This window comes from Chiroxiphia lanceolata, chromosome 1 (genome assembly GCF_009829145.1).
Source record: "Chiroxiphia lanceolata isolate bChiLan1 chromosome 1, bChiLan1.pri, whole genome shotgun sequence".
Lineage (NCBI taxonomy): Eukaryota > Metazoa > Chordata > Aves > Passeriformes > Pipridae > Chiroxiphia > Chiroxiphia lanceolata.
The window spans coordinates 152,816,055-152,830,966 of record NC_045637.1 but is presented as its reverse complement, the minus strand read 5'-3'; the positions used below and the strand labels follow the sequence as shown (position 1 = coordinate 152,830,966).

General features: G+C 41.1%; 1 protein-coding gene across 9 annotated transcripts in view; it reads right to left on the bottom strand.

Annotated features, from left to right (window-relative positions):
* The window catches only part of ADCYAP1R1 (ADCYAP receptor type I), a 149,797-nt gene that overhangs the window by 48,359 nt on the left and 86,526 nt on the right, over nt 1-14,912 (bottom strand). For all 9 annotated transcript variants that reach the window (XM_032683656.1, XM_032683675.1, XM_032683665.1 and 6 more), the window contains one exon: nt 13,144-13,251. In XM_032683656.1, the coding sequence (XP_032539547.1) occupies nt 13,144-13,251 (108 nt within the window). The remainder of the gene's footprint in view (nt 1-13,143; nt 13,252-14,912) is intronic.

Below are 14,912 nucleotides of genomic sequence, written 5' to 3'. Positions count from 1 at the left end.
ATCTTGTGTTTTTATGAATGGAAAGTGGTTTTCAGAAGATGGTTGATTGCATTGTGTTGTTAAATATCTGCTTATCCGGAAGTTTGATCAAACTCCAGGAACAATAAGAAAAATAGACGAGGGAGCTTTTTTTCTGAGGATTTTTTTTCATTATTTCTTTCATATTTTTAAGTGAGCAGGAAGGTTCTGAAATAAGAAAGACCCACACACTTACAAGACATTGTGACAAAATCCATGGTGATTTGTATACTAAAAGTACAGATGTTACAACATCAAATGATAACAATTTAGGTTTGCATTAAAAAAATGTCCTTTTCCTTTATTTCCTTCTCCTTTCTTTATTTCCTTTTCCTTTCTTTATTTCCTTTTCCTTTCTTCTCTCCTTCAAAAAAAAATACTACTGGGAGCCCCTAAAGCCAAATTCCCACCCAACATGCTAAATATTTAATCCCAAATGGGCTGAAGTCAGACTTTGTTGGCCCCTCAGAGGACTGTGGCTCAGGCTGGCTGTTGGGGGATGCAGGAGCCATGGAGTGGTGCTGCTGCATCGTGCACAGACACCGAGGAGTCTCGTGAAGCTGCTACAAAAAGCTCTGCCAGGGGCCCACAGAGCAGTGAAACAACATTTCCAGCACTTCATTGACCACTGCAGCAGGTTAAATGCTCAGAGCAGCTCAGTTCTGCATCCTCTGGAGCGACCACAGGGCTCCAGGTTGCTCCTTTTTTAACCCTGATGGTCCAGTATTAATTAGGGATTGGAAAAAACCCTTCAAATTGTGTGAGAAGGTTTCTACTAACAGTAAAATCCCAACAGAGTCTGATTTTGATCCTATGGGAAAGGAGAAAGCTTCAAAGGATCTAAAGTTATTCAGCGCAGCATAAAATGTGTTTTCCAGTTTATACTTTTTCAAATTCCTTATCATGTAAGAATTTAAAATCAATCGAGTTCTCTCTCTCTCCTATAGTAAATCAGATGTGCTTTTTGATTTTCTGAGGTAGAAAAAAAAGAGGATTTAATGTGAAGGTGATGGAGGGAGTCTTGAAAACCCCTCTGAAACATCAGGGAGGCTGTACTGTGACTTTGGAGGATGAGCATCAAACCTCCACACCCAACACACCAGTGACTCTGGAGGGTTAATACTGAAAGCCATGGTGAGAACACCTTTAGTCTCCTGCCTTGTCTGCCCAGCTCCAACTGCTTTGAGGAGTTTACATATGGGAATTTAGGTTGGATATTAGAAAAGATTCTTCTCCCAGAGGGTGGTTGGGCACTGCCCAGGCTCCCCAGGGCAATGGGCACAGCATCAAGGCTGCCAGAGCTCCAGGAGGGTTTGGATGATCCTCTGGGGCACAGGGTGGGACTCCTGGGAATGGGCCTGTGCAGGGCTGAGAGTTGTACTGGATGATCCTTGTGGGTCCCTTCCAATCCAGGATATCCTATGATTCTAAAATTCTAATTCTTGTGCGTTTGCAAATGTTGGGTAAGCCCAAAAATTCTGAGGAGAGGTCACCAATGCTCTGAGCAAACCTTTTCTAGCAGAGATTGTTCAGCTGCTGCATCAGACTGAACTGGCAGATGCTGCAGCAGAGCTGGGGCTGTGCTCCAGGTTCTTGGCACAGTCACAGGGATGGTTCTGTAGAATATTTTGGACAGACCTGTTTCCCTCTTAGATCTACCAAACCCCAGGTTTCCTGACAGTGATACAGCTCAGATGTAGGCACGTGTGCTGCTAAAATCCAGCTTCAGAATGCAGATATTGGGTTGTCGTGGGGGTATTTTCACCTCTGGGTTTAGCTGGCAATTAGAGGATCAATGAGCAAACCACTGTTCCTTTATCTCTGTCTTTCCTGGTGTCTTCCCCAGCATGTGCCACTCAAATCAGCAGCTCCCATGGAACTGGCTCCTCACATGAGGTCACCTCACAGAGCAGCCTGTGCCTTACAGTGACCCACAAAAACAGGGTGAGAAGAACCTGCAAGAAAAACTCAAAAAACCCCTCTTTGACTCATAAAAAACCCCCAGTTTTATTTTCATCATTTATGGAGTAACTTGACATTACAAACTGTCCAAAATTCTTTCTAGAGAAAGACCAGGCCACTACTAAATGGATTGAAGCCTGATGTTCCTGGCATCCTGCATATTACACTGATGGCTCAGAAAAAGACATTTTTTTTTATGTTTAAATGTTTTAAATGGGTTTTTATTCCTATAATCTAAAAAGGATGAAATAAAAATTACTGTTATTTCACTCCAAATATAGGTAGTAGTAAGTCACAGTGATGTTAAAATATTAGATTTGAGTTCATTTTGAATTTCATGACATCCATAATAACATTGAAGCATCATATTAATTTAGGTTTTCTGACATGAATAGGCTTTTTACAGTGATATTTTTATATACATACCCGAATTTTATTGCATTTCACTGTGTTTGGGCATTATGAAGGGATTCACACTTTCAATAAAGTTAATATTTTGATTGCTCTAAGAGCAAACTTGCCTTTTATTAACATATTTTTCTGTATATCTGAGCTCTACTAATGCACTGAGGACAGTTCCACTGCAACCTTTGACTGTACAGGCTTTTAGGCTTGATTCATCAACCTAATTTTCCTTAATAAGCTACTGGAAAGTCAATTAGATTTATATTGAACATCATACCCTGAATTGCAACTAAAAGTCAAAGTCCATCTATTAAATGTTGGAATAATATACGTATATATACCATTATATTTGTGTGTGTGTACATATATATACATACATTTATATTTATATATAGGGACACAGTGAGGAACATACAGCCACCATCTGTAACTCCCTAAATTCCCTGTAACACCTTTAAATTCCTGTATGCTGTTGTCTCTCAGACAATGTACATTTGTTTATTCTGCACCAAAATATGGTTATTTACTTGACAGAAAACCATGCCAATGGCTGTGTGTGCCCACCTGTAGGAGAATGCAATGGAGTTCATATGGATTATTTCTGTGTTTAACATTTAACATATTTACACATACAGGGACAGAACCTGACCTTACATTTGAACTGGGGTTGTAAGGAAGCCCAGACATAGGGCAGTCCCTGTCATGTTTCACACTATTACCCAGAAATAGTATTTTTGTGGGTTATTATTTCATTTAAATGCCTTTCTGACTCCAGAGACGACTCAGAAAATTTACTCTTGCTGAGTGGGCAAGATTGTAGGGCCCCTCAGGGCATGGACTTTCACAGGATCCTCTTGTTGCCTTACTCTTAGGACACAAACAGTAAGGAACTGGTGTCTCAGACTTCACTGATGAAGAAAAAGCCCATTGATATGATTATACATATATACATATATACATAAATATATATAATGGTATAATGAAATATGATGCTCTCCCGGAAATGAGGAATAAATAAAATAAGACTTTCATCTGCATTTTGGCTGGAAACCCAGTTTTCAGGGGATTAATTCAAGGATTAGGTTTTTGAGGGACTTTTGAAAAGGATGTGTAGTCAGAGGAAAAGGGGGAATGACTTCGACCTGCCAGAGGGCAGGGTTAGATGGGATATTGGGAAGAAATTCTTCCCTATGAGGGTGAGGAGGCCCTGGCACAGGTTGCCCAGAGAAGTTGTGGCTGCCCCATCCCTGGAAGTGTCCAAGGCCAGGTTGGACGGGTCTTGGAGCAACCTGTTCTAGTGGAAGGTGTCCCTGCCTATGGCAGGGGATGGAAGTGGATGATCCTTAAAGTTCCTTCCAACCCAGATCATTCTAAAATTCTATTGCTCCATGATAATAACACCTTAAATATCATGATTTTATGACTGACATGAATGACATCTGTGCTTTTCACACCCAAAATACAGAAATATGGACACAACATCAGCCATTAAACAGTGTCTTACAACACCATTCATTAAATCAAGAATTGTTCATACTAGTCAATGAACTTCTGAAAAAAACACTCTTATTCTTGACACAGGTTGGTTTATCCAGCACATTGACAGGCTGTGTTATTCACTGTTTGACCAGACTGGACAGGGAATTGTCACTCTTTGGGAAGAAATGCAAATCTTTCATCAGTGCTTTAACTGACATTATTAATTAGATGTTATTTACAGTACTGCTTAGAGATCCTAGAGAAGATCCATCAGAGTGCTGAATTGTCAGTTCCAAACACCAGTTATCGAAAATATTGCTTATTTCTGTTTTCTATGTGAAGAGGTGAAAGAAGGAGGAGGGAAAAAAAAGTCAAAGGACTTGCCAAAGGCTCCCTATTGAGTTGGTGGCAGAGACCCAGACCTTTCCTGCCCTTTTCTTGCACATTTATCAGACTTTCTTCCTTGATTTTTATTTACTGAGACCCAGAAAACATAATTCGCTCCTTGCTATGCTCCAGCTGGTGAGAAATTCGATGCAAGCAATTGTTGCTCCTGATTTAAATTGGGCAGGACTGGCAAAGCTGGAGCCAAGAAACAGCCTGTGCACGGTGAGTCTCGGAGCTCAGAGCAGCCTTTTAGATCTTCTCCCCGGTGCCAAATTCTGCCTGCTCTGGGTGTCAGCTGGCAGGGCACCTGCTCCATCTCCCACAGCTTTGTTTATCCGAACACAACTTGCATTTAACCCTTTTGTTCCAGCATTTGTCCCTTATTAGTGGCAGAGTAGGAGGGGGTGAAAGGCTTCCAGAAATGTTCCGTCCCGAAACGCGTTGCCCACAATTTTCCCTTGTTCCTGTTTTTCTCATCTCAGGATTACGGGTTTCAGGGCTGGTTCACATAGGTAATCCTCTAAAAGGTTGGATTTTTACAGCATTAAGATGAGTGTTCAAAATCTGCACTGATTTTACTGCACGTTAATCGTGTCCCTTCAGAAAGTGCAGAGACTGGGGTGAGGAGAGGCTGAGGAAAACACTTCCTACAGTCCTTGCTGTCCAGCAATGTGGATAATGAGCTGGTTAGGCAGAAACTGAATTTTTTTTTCCCCTCTTTTACTGTTTAGAAGCCGAACATTTAATTTCTAAATAGGAAATAAATCATCGAGCCCTCACGCCCCGCTCCCCAGCATCCACCACGCTGGGCCTTTTCACTCCCTCCCCTCTTGCTTCCTGCTGCTCCCAGGGACCAGCAATCTGTTCAGCCGGCTGGCAAAGCCACAGTCGGGAACAGCAGGATACTTAGCAGCTTTTCTGTGCTCTCTGAGCTCCCCACATGGATACTCTGCTTCATTAGAAGGGAACATTAACCCCCGGCCCGGTCCGGTGCCTGGAAACACGTGATCCCACACAAACACTATCCAACCATCCCAGTTGTTTTTTCGTGGCTCTCTTGTGGGAGGGATAAAATGGCACAGGTTGCCCAGAGAAGCTGTGGCTGCCACATCCCTGGAAGTGTCCAAGGCCAGGTTGGATGGGGCTTGGAGCAACCTGGGCTAGTGGAAGGTGTCCCTGCCCATGGCAGGGGTGGAATGAGATGATCTTTAACATCCTTTGCCACTGAACCCATTCTATGATTCCATGATTGACTGATTGATCCGGGATGAGCTGCTTTTTCTTCTCAATCTCATTAGCATGATCTGTAGTAATTAGCAGGCAGGCAAGCTTACAGATTACATGACCCTCCACGTTCCCAAACCTTTCCCTGTGCTAAGTGCTTCCCTCTACTGTTTCCAGGGGTTTGAGTCTCTCCAGCCTCATGCCCCGTAGACAATACTTTAATCTAGAGATTAAAAGTCATTTATAGAAGGGCATGTGGTGATAGGACAAGGGGGAATGGCTTCAAAATGACAGAGGGAAGGTTTAGATTAGATATTAGGAAGAAACTCTTCCCTGTGAGGGTGGGGAGGCCCTGGCACAGGTTGCCCAGAGAAGCTGTGGCTGCCCCATCCCTGGAAGTGTCCAAGGCCAGGTTGGATAGGGCCCTGAGCAACCTGGGCTAGTGGAAGATGTCCCTGCCCATGGCAAAGGTTTGGAAAAATATGATCTTTAAAGTCTCTTCCAACCCAAACCATTCAGGCATTCTATTATTCCACAATTTACTGTATATCACCATTTACCTTGACAAAGGGATTTGTGAACATATTGTTCACATAGAGACAGGACAAAATTAAATGGTGCTGTTCATTTTATTTAGAAAGCAAGAAAAGTGAAACAGAGGATAATTAAGGATAAAACTAGGAAGCCTTGTTTGTATTTGTGTGTTTGAATAAGAACTGGCGCCCAAGGACATCTGAGGGACTGATTCTGGGGGTCAGATCATTCCATTCTTTTAACCCACCTGAAGATAAATTGATTTATTTTTCAAGTCTCATCCCATAAGGGGAACTTCCAAAGGGTGATTGGTTTTAGACATCTGCCATGGGATGGGGTGAACTGGCTTCTGCAAATTCTTTGTTACCCAGTGTTTTGTGCCAAACATTGCAGTAAAGGCAGTGACAGAACTGATAGACAAGTCCTTTCTTCCCATATCCCAGACTAAATTCAGGGCACGTGGTCTCATGGCACAGGGACAGGAAGACTCAGTGAATCATGCCTGGAAATCATGGGAGAACAGAGTGAGGTCCCACATGGAGAACAGAAAGGCCAGAGTACACAGGGCTGGCACAGGCAGGACTGATGTACAGATATGATCAATAACATTTAAGGGAAATTATGGCTTTCTTCTTTTCTTGCTCTTTCTTGTCAAAGGATGTGGAACTAGAAGTGGACTGAGGTCACCATAGCAACTGAGCATCGCCCAAACGTTCTGTGAACCCTTCCCATGAGTCTGGTTGTCACAGGAGCATCCATCAGAGAGCAGGATCAATGCAATTACTACTGAAGGGTCTCCAAGCTCTGAAGAGGGCAGGGGTCATATTTCAGAGAAAAGCAAATGTTTCCCAAACCAGAAACACAAAAAAAAATAAGAAACAGTGTCCAATGGAGATTAGCAGCTATGAAATAACTCCTAGAGAAGGAAGCAAATTAAATCCCTTGCTTAAAGGTGAGAATGAATGAGTTCCCACCACACCTAAAATCTTGCAGTCAACAGAAACTCCTTTTTCAATTGTTTCAGTCAAGAGCAGAAACATAAACAGAGCAAAGACTGTTAGTAAGGGTTGAAGGATCTGCCCATGTTGCACCTGCAGTGATACTTCAGTCTATCACCTTTTGCTGTCTAAGTGGTCTCCAATCTGCTCAGCAGCTCTCAGTTAACTTCCACCCTTGAATTCTTCCCAAAGGAGCATGTTTTTTTTTTCCCCCAAGGGCAAATTAGCTTTCAAATAATTGACAGAGGTCTTGAGCTGTGTTACAGCTTTCCCCTGGCCACTGCAGGATGTCATCTTGCAAAGGACTAAGGACTTGATCTTTAGCTGAAATGCTCTTGGTCATGCTGCATATTTGAGTACAGAGGCACAAAGTCTTATATCCCCGTAATTTGACAGGAAAGGCCACAAGATGTCTTTTTTTTTTTTCCAATGAAAAAACACCTAAGAGGCCTCAGCTACTTGATTAGAAATGTAGGTCCAGCTGCTATTCTTTGATGACAGGATTTTCCTCCCATTTCCCTCTGCATTGCAGAGAGACTTTGTGGTGCTGTGACCGAGGAGGTTTAATTACAGCTTGTCCTCCTCGCTTTGGAAAAGCTGGAGTAATCCCATGGCTTTCCTGCCTCTGCAAAGCCTAGGGATGAAAACCAGCATGAAATTACTTGTTATCCAGCTGCTGCTATTCTCTTGGTTATTGGCAAGACTTATTATTTTGAACATCAGCACTTGGTAGCTGTCCTGTGCCCATTCTTTGTGTCACAGTTCTTTCTAGGACTTGCTGAGCACTCATCAACAATGACACATATGCAATCTGCAGACAGCTCTGAAAGCTGCCCAAAACCTGCATCAGGTGTGTATATGTACATGGTTTATATATAAAACTATATAAATACATGTGTATATATTAATGGTTACATATAAAACAGATAACCTTGCACTGAGCTTGCTTCTGAATGATCTTACCTAAAATTAAGGATGAAACTAAGGTATGCACAGAACCCTGGTTGCTTCAAAGACTAGAGCAGCTCTGATGGCTCATTATTATTCCAGTGATGAAAATGCTGTGGGATGGGTCAGAAAACAGACACTACTCCTTGGTTACTTGTTTTTCTTCCCTCGGTTTCCATGCAGGATGTTGAAGTGCCCATCAGGGTGAGATATCCTTGAACAGGAATGTAGACCTTTGCATTGATCTTTTGCCTTTTTCCAATTTGTCTGCTGCAATGCTGACCTTCATTTCAGCAGTAGCAAAGAAAACCTGCACCTTTACTTCAGTAGAAAATAAGCACACAATCTTCCAGAGGCATTTTGGTATTTAGAAGGTCTGATCTGGTCACCTTTTTCACCTTTTTGTTCTGCCTATATCAAAAAATATCAATACATAACCCACACTAATAGAAATTGTAATTTGTAAATGTTTTCAACAGCTTTCACCTTGGGAAGTCAATGGCTTTTATTTTCTTTTCACCCAGTTTGGGAGTTAGGTACCATTTTCACAGTGGTACATGGTCAGCTCCTAAGGAATTTCCCAGGACTCTCTCCCCAGAAATGACACAGAGGGGCTTTCCACACATGAAGATGTAGCATCATTTCCTCTCTCATTAACTCTTCTCTTGTCATCTTATTCTGATTGATTAGGGATAAAATCTAAACCCAGGCAGGAGGAAAAATAAGCCACAGAAGGCTTCCCAAATCCAATTAACCCCGAATTCATAAATCCCACTGTCCACCCATGGCATCTCTGGTGCAGCATATATGAGGCTTGGGGTTCTTACAGAATCAATTAATCAATTAATTAGTATAACAAAGTACTAGAGTGCTTCCCTGAGTGTTTTTAATGGGATCAGTAATAGACTATTTTCAATTTCTTGGGGCAATAAAGCTTGTTGATGAGCACTGAAGTCCTGCAACTCCCAGAGTAGCAACAAGCCAAACATTTTGGTTCAAAAATATGAGCACAGGATACAATTCCCTCTTAAACTTTTTACTACCTGGATAAATTCTTTATTTCTAGAGGATTTTAATTAGGAACCCTTAATCTTGGTATCAACATAGGATGGGGTTTTTGTCATTGGCAAAATTTATGTACATTTTCTCTGTCTTATATGTCTTGCAGCAATGATCTTTTGGGGTGTAGCAAGTAGTGATCTAGACATTCTGAATGGTTGGAAAATTCAGTAGGAGCTACTCATATTTATTATTTGGGTTTGTGAATGAAAGCATTTTCCAAATGGGTAGCATATGGCAATGCTCAGAAACTGTCTATTATCATTTGTATTATATTATGTATTACGTAGTATTTTTTTCCTGCAAATCAAAGAACTGAAAATATGCTCATTTCTGACCTGGCTACTGAGTTTCATTCAGTGGTTCCTTTGATTAATGTGGCTTTTTTTTTTTAGAGGTTCTGACTATCTAAGCTGTACAGTACAAAGAAGAAATAAAGCACAGACTTTGTTTCTGTAGATTTCCATTGCCAGGCAGTATCACCTCTGTCTAGAAAAAAAAAAACCAAAGCAAAACAAAAACAAAAAAAAAAAAAAAAAAAAAAAAGAAAAAGAGAAAAAAAGAAAAAAAAAAGGGGGGAAAAGAAGAAAGCAGAGAAAATTCTCCAGTTGGGAGAGCAAGTCACTATGTCAGGGCCACCTCCAGGTCTTTCTATGCCCTACTGAAATGTAACATCACAGCTTGACATGTTTTTCTTCTTTCTTCCTTTGCAAGGATCCCTTAGAATGCTTTAAATGTCCCTTGTTCTTGAGTGGGTGTCTCTGGAGCCAGGGCTGGGAAGGCACTTGAGAAATAGTGCTACACAACAAGAGAGGTCATGGGAGTTACAGCTCTTGGGGAAAATAAGGCTTGTGGGTATCAGCCAAAGAAATCAATGTTGAAGAGGAAAAGAAATTAATATCTAGGAAGCATCTAGAAGGAAACAATCGTAAATCCCCAACCTACTGGAGGAGAAAGGGCTCAGGAACTAATATACTTTTTCCACGTGGGGAGATTCTGAGAACGATATTTTCGTTCGCAGTTTGCATTTGAAAGGAGCGAATGAAAAATTCTGGGGAGCTGGGAGGATCAGAGGGTTGAAATGAAATTTTAGAAGGGTTGCCAAAGACACAGAATGGGATTGAACATTAGGCTTTCTGTGTGATGTTGACAGCAGCTCAAATGCTGCTCCTTGGTTCAGTTGCAGTGAAGGTTAAAGCAGAATGCACTAAAGCCAGCAACAGCTGGCATTTTTAGCTAAATCCACAGCTAATTTTTTGAAAAAACGTCTCTCCAGGTGACAGTTTAGTCAGTTAACTTTTATTCTGTAGTCTCTTTTGTTTTTTCCCAGTTTACTGCAGATGGAAATCAGACATCCAAGGAAAGGCAGTTCCTTTCTGAAATGCATGAAATGAGCAGACCCCTCCAGTGACTTCACCCATCTCAAAACAAGCATCTGAGAGGGGTCAGAGGAAACATCTTCTACAAGTTCCCACTGATTTCTATTCACTGAACCTGAAATCCATGTGCTCACCACAGACTTTCATACATAGCTTTTAAATACCCAAAGCCAAGTGAGACACCTCCTCCCCACTCTTTAACACATCCTGTGATTTCCCTTTCCTTACACTGCACCCACAGGTGCTTCATAGGACAAACTTTTCAAAAGTATAATTTAAAGGTATTGCTGCAGCTTGTAAAAATGATTTATGCTCATATAAAAATTTGCTGTATTAAGAACAATTCTGCTATTAATAAATATTATTGTTGGTACCCAGCCTAGTTCCACATTCTAGAAACACAGCAGCAGCCAGAGGACACTGTAACAATCCCTAAAATGTGATTAACCATGTCTTAGAAGCATTAGAGTTCTCTAATAACCCTTTATTTAAGGAACCATCTTAAAGGTGGCCTTTTTTCATTAAACCCTCATTGAAACAAATAGACTTGGCTAATTAAAATTAGCAGCAATAACAGTGAAAGCTCCTGCTGATTCACCCAGGAGAGTGATTAGAGATGTCAATAATTCCACCTTGGGGTCACTGGTGCAAACCCAACCCGGTCTGGAGAGATTTCCAACAGCTCCAGATTAAATGTTTATTTGTTTATCTAGTGAATTATGATTCTTGGGTTTGTTCCTGCTGAACAGATGTCCCAAAACCCCTCAAACCCAGCCCTACACGAGGTAACAGCTGTCACTTTTATTAGTGATCCTGTGAGGAGAGAAATAAAACAGGACATATGTTTACACTGGATGGACTATTCCTCCCTCAGGGTCGGACTAAAACACTGCTACAGGTCAAATGTGAAGTTCAGTGTGTGAAGAGATCTGTAAATCTTAGGCAAATTACTTAAAAATATTATTGCAGCCCTTTTTTTGGAGATATCCAGCTATAATAGAAGGGGTTTTTTTAGATGCATATTTTAATTGCTTTTCTAAAGCCTACATTATTTTTTTTTTCAAAAAAATTATTTTCCACTAGGAAAAAAAAAATATTTTCCATTAACAGGTAACAGTTTAATTAAGATCTGGAATAGATCCTATTAAGTTAATCTTGTTGGTGAGGTGGGACATGATCACACGCTGGTGGAGTTTGCAGCCCTGAGGCACAAGGGTCAAGTGAGGAGTAAAGTCATGACCCCAAAATTTAGCACAGCAAAATTCCAGCTGTTCAAGGAATTAAACAAGAGGATCCCCTGGGAAACTACCCTCAGGGACAAGGGAGAAGAACAGAAGTGGCAGATGTTTAAGGATGTTTTCCACAGAGCACAAGAGTAAGAAATAGGACAAGGAAGGCAAGAGATGGGCATGGCTGAGTCAGGACCTGCTACTCAAACTAAAGGGCAAGAATGGAATGTACAGGCAGCGAAAAAAGGGACAGAGATCCTGGGAAGGGTGTAGGGATGCTGCCTGGTTGTGCAGGGATAATTTCTATTTTGTAGTCTCTTTTATTTTTTCCCTTTTCACTGCAGATGGAAATCAGACATCCAACTCCAGGCAGTCAAACCCCTTTTTGAAATTCATAGAAAACGAGCAGCCCCCTCCAGTGACTTCACCCATCTCAAAACAAGCATCTGAGAGGGGTCAGAGAAAGCACCTTCTACAAGTACCCACTGATTTCTATTCACTGCATCTGAAATCCACGTGATCACTTTTGACTTTCATGTATAACTTTCAAATATCCAAAGTGAGGCACCTCCTCCTCACCCTTTAACTCACCCTATGATTTCCCTGTTGTTACACTGTGCCCGCAGGTGCTTCATAGGGCAAACTTTTTAAAAGTGTAATTTGAAGTTATTGCTGAAGTTTGTAAAAAATGTTCAGGGACAGGGCCAGGAAGCCCAAGGCAAACCTGTGCCTGGATGAGCTGAAATGGGTGCATTCAAAAGTGAGGATTTCAGCATTCCTGGAGCTGTGCAGGAAACACTGCCTCCCAAAAATTGTGCTCTCTGTGTGGCCATGCAGAGAAGGCAGATTTTGGACTCCAGATTGTAGATGAATAATTAATTAGCAAAATGATCTTTGGGAAAAAGGATCCTGGGGGACAGTGATGGACTTGTTCCTCGAAGGACAGTGCTAATTAAGTGATCAGCAGCAGCCTGGGTGGGTGCTGGGAGCAAATGGACAAATCTGTGTTAATTATCAGGGGCACAAGGATGTTTCTATCTCATTTCTACAGACCACAAAAAAGCATGATGGACCTTCTGCATCCCTCCAGAAATCTTTAATTCCCACTGACTGCTCCCTGGACCCCCAGCTTGGAAGCTCCTCACACTGGTCATCTCAAGCCTCGTGTTCTCCTTAAGCACGAGCACAACCTGCTCTGAGTTTTAATTATTTACTAAAACAAGTTCAAATTGTTTTATCCAAAGACAGATTCAGGTCTCATTGAGTTTAGTGAACATTCCCTTTAGAAGTTACATTTGGTGATATTTTCATGTTGTATAATCTGTGAAGGCTTTTTTCAAACATTCCCTCCCATCCCTGTGTACACGCTCACATCCACACAAAAATATCCTGCTTTTCTATTTTCTTAACCAAAGCCCAACTGCAGTTTTTTTAATTTCTCTTTACCCTGAGGATCTAAATGAGGGTTTACACTCGTGCTGGGCCATGAAAGAAGCAGAGAACAAAGAGAAGATACTTTACCATCTTCAGGGATGATAAATCTGAACAGTGCAGGACACTTGACAAAGACAATTTCCCCCACACTTGCAGGTTTCCAGCATGTAATGTTGTCCCACATTCCTGGGCAACCTAGAGGAGAGAAGGAGGGATAAAAGACATTAGTGGTGGAAATCCATTCCTTTCTTCACACTGCTATTGTGCTTTATAGTTGGTTCTTCCTTCTATACATAAAAAGGTGCTTGTTTAGAATAATAAATGGTATCGATTTCCCTGGAATAAAATAATTTTCTTTCACAGGAATAGCATAAAATAAGTAGTAGCACAGTAATGGCCAGACTCTACTCTTGCAGAAGGATTACATTCCTTAGTCTCAATTAAATCAACAAATTTTCCCTTAAGTATGAAATCTGCTGCCATTCAGAACTTCTGGATTAATTTTTAAAACTATTTATGGATAATATCTTTGATTAAACTCTATGAATTCCTGTTGGCTCTGATCCTTGTCAATGGTTGGGAACTGGCACATTTTGGAAATTGTCTGAAAACTGAAAAACAGTTTCTGCTTCATCCTACAGCTATTTCTGTGGATGTGTGAGGGAAATTCACCTCTTTAATGCTGTTTATTTTCTAAAAATACATTGTGAAATGTCCTTCCTTAGTGAAGAAATGTCTCAACATCACTCAATATCTTTACTGCAGTCTTTGTTCTACAGAATATAAACTCACAATGTCAAAAGGAGGATTTTGAGCTCTAATGGCAAACTGGCTTCCAAGAGGGAGAAGTCCTCCTGTAATTCTTCAAACCACCATCTTACCAGCTCTCAAACCTGGAAGTGCTTATCCAGTGTACAGAAAACTCAGAGCAATCTCTAAAATCTCCTACTGATGTTTAAAAAAATGACTTAGTGAAAGAATCTCAAATGGGACCAACTTCTACCTCAGCAGGAAAAGAAAGAAAAGCTGGATCTAAGCACCTCTGTTTATTTGCATTTGATGTTGAGATCAAGCCCATAATCTTATCAACTGCTAAATGCCACCAGCTCCAGGATTTTCTGAGTGGTTTGTCATTAACATGCTCTGTCTTTGACTATGTGCCAAGGAAAATGAGATTTCAGCAAAAACTCCTTCCAAGTGTTACTTCCTGACTGGCACAAGTACAATATAACGAGCTATGGGTGATGAACTTGTAAAAACATCTCGAGTGTGGGCTTCAGCAGCTCTGGTGATAGTAGCAGATTTCCCTCAGTGGAGGATGTACGTTCGCAGGGCTGCAACTGGCATCTTTTTTTCCGTCGTCTTCAGTGGCAGGGAATCAAACCCTGGGTTTCCTCACAAAAATATGAGCCATGTGTGGTGGGCAGAGAGCAGTTCTGAGGGATGGGGGGTTTTGGAGAACCAGGTCGGTGCCAAACAAAGTTGTTCTGATGTGTAACATCGTGATAATAACAACGTGTTACACGTTACAAGGGTGGCACACGCCAAAAAATGGGTAAATACTCTTTCAAACTAAAGGATGCAGTATCAGATTGCATAATATGCATAATATAAATTAATAAGCATATAATATCCTGACCCTATTACATTAAATCTCTCAGCTTTGGCAGACCCAACAAAATACAATATTACTGCAAAAAAAGCTCATTAAATCATGACAAGAGCAGGAGGAAAAAAGGAATCCTTTACATTTGCTCCCACTCCTCTTTTTTCCCACACCTACCCCAGATTATTTCCTTTGCCAGATGAGGATCTTGTGATATGAGTGCTGTGATTCACTAGAACATTTCTAAAAG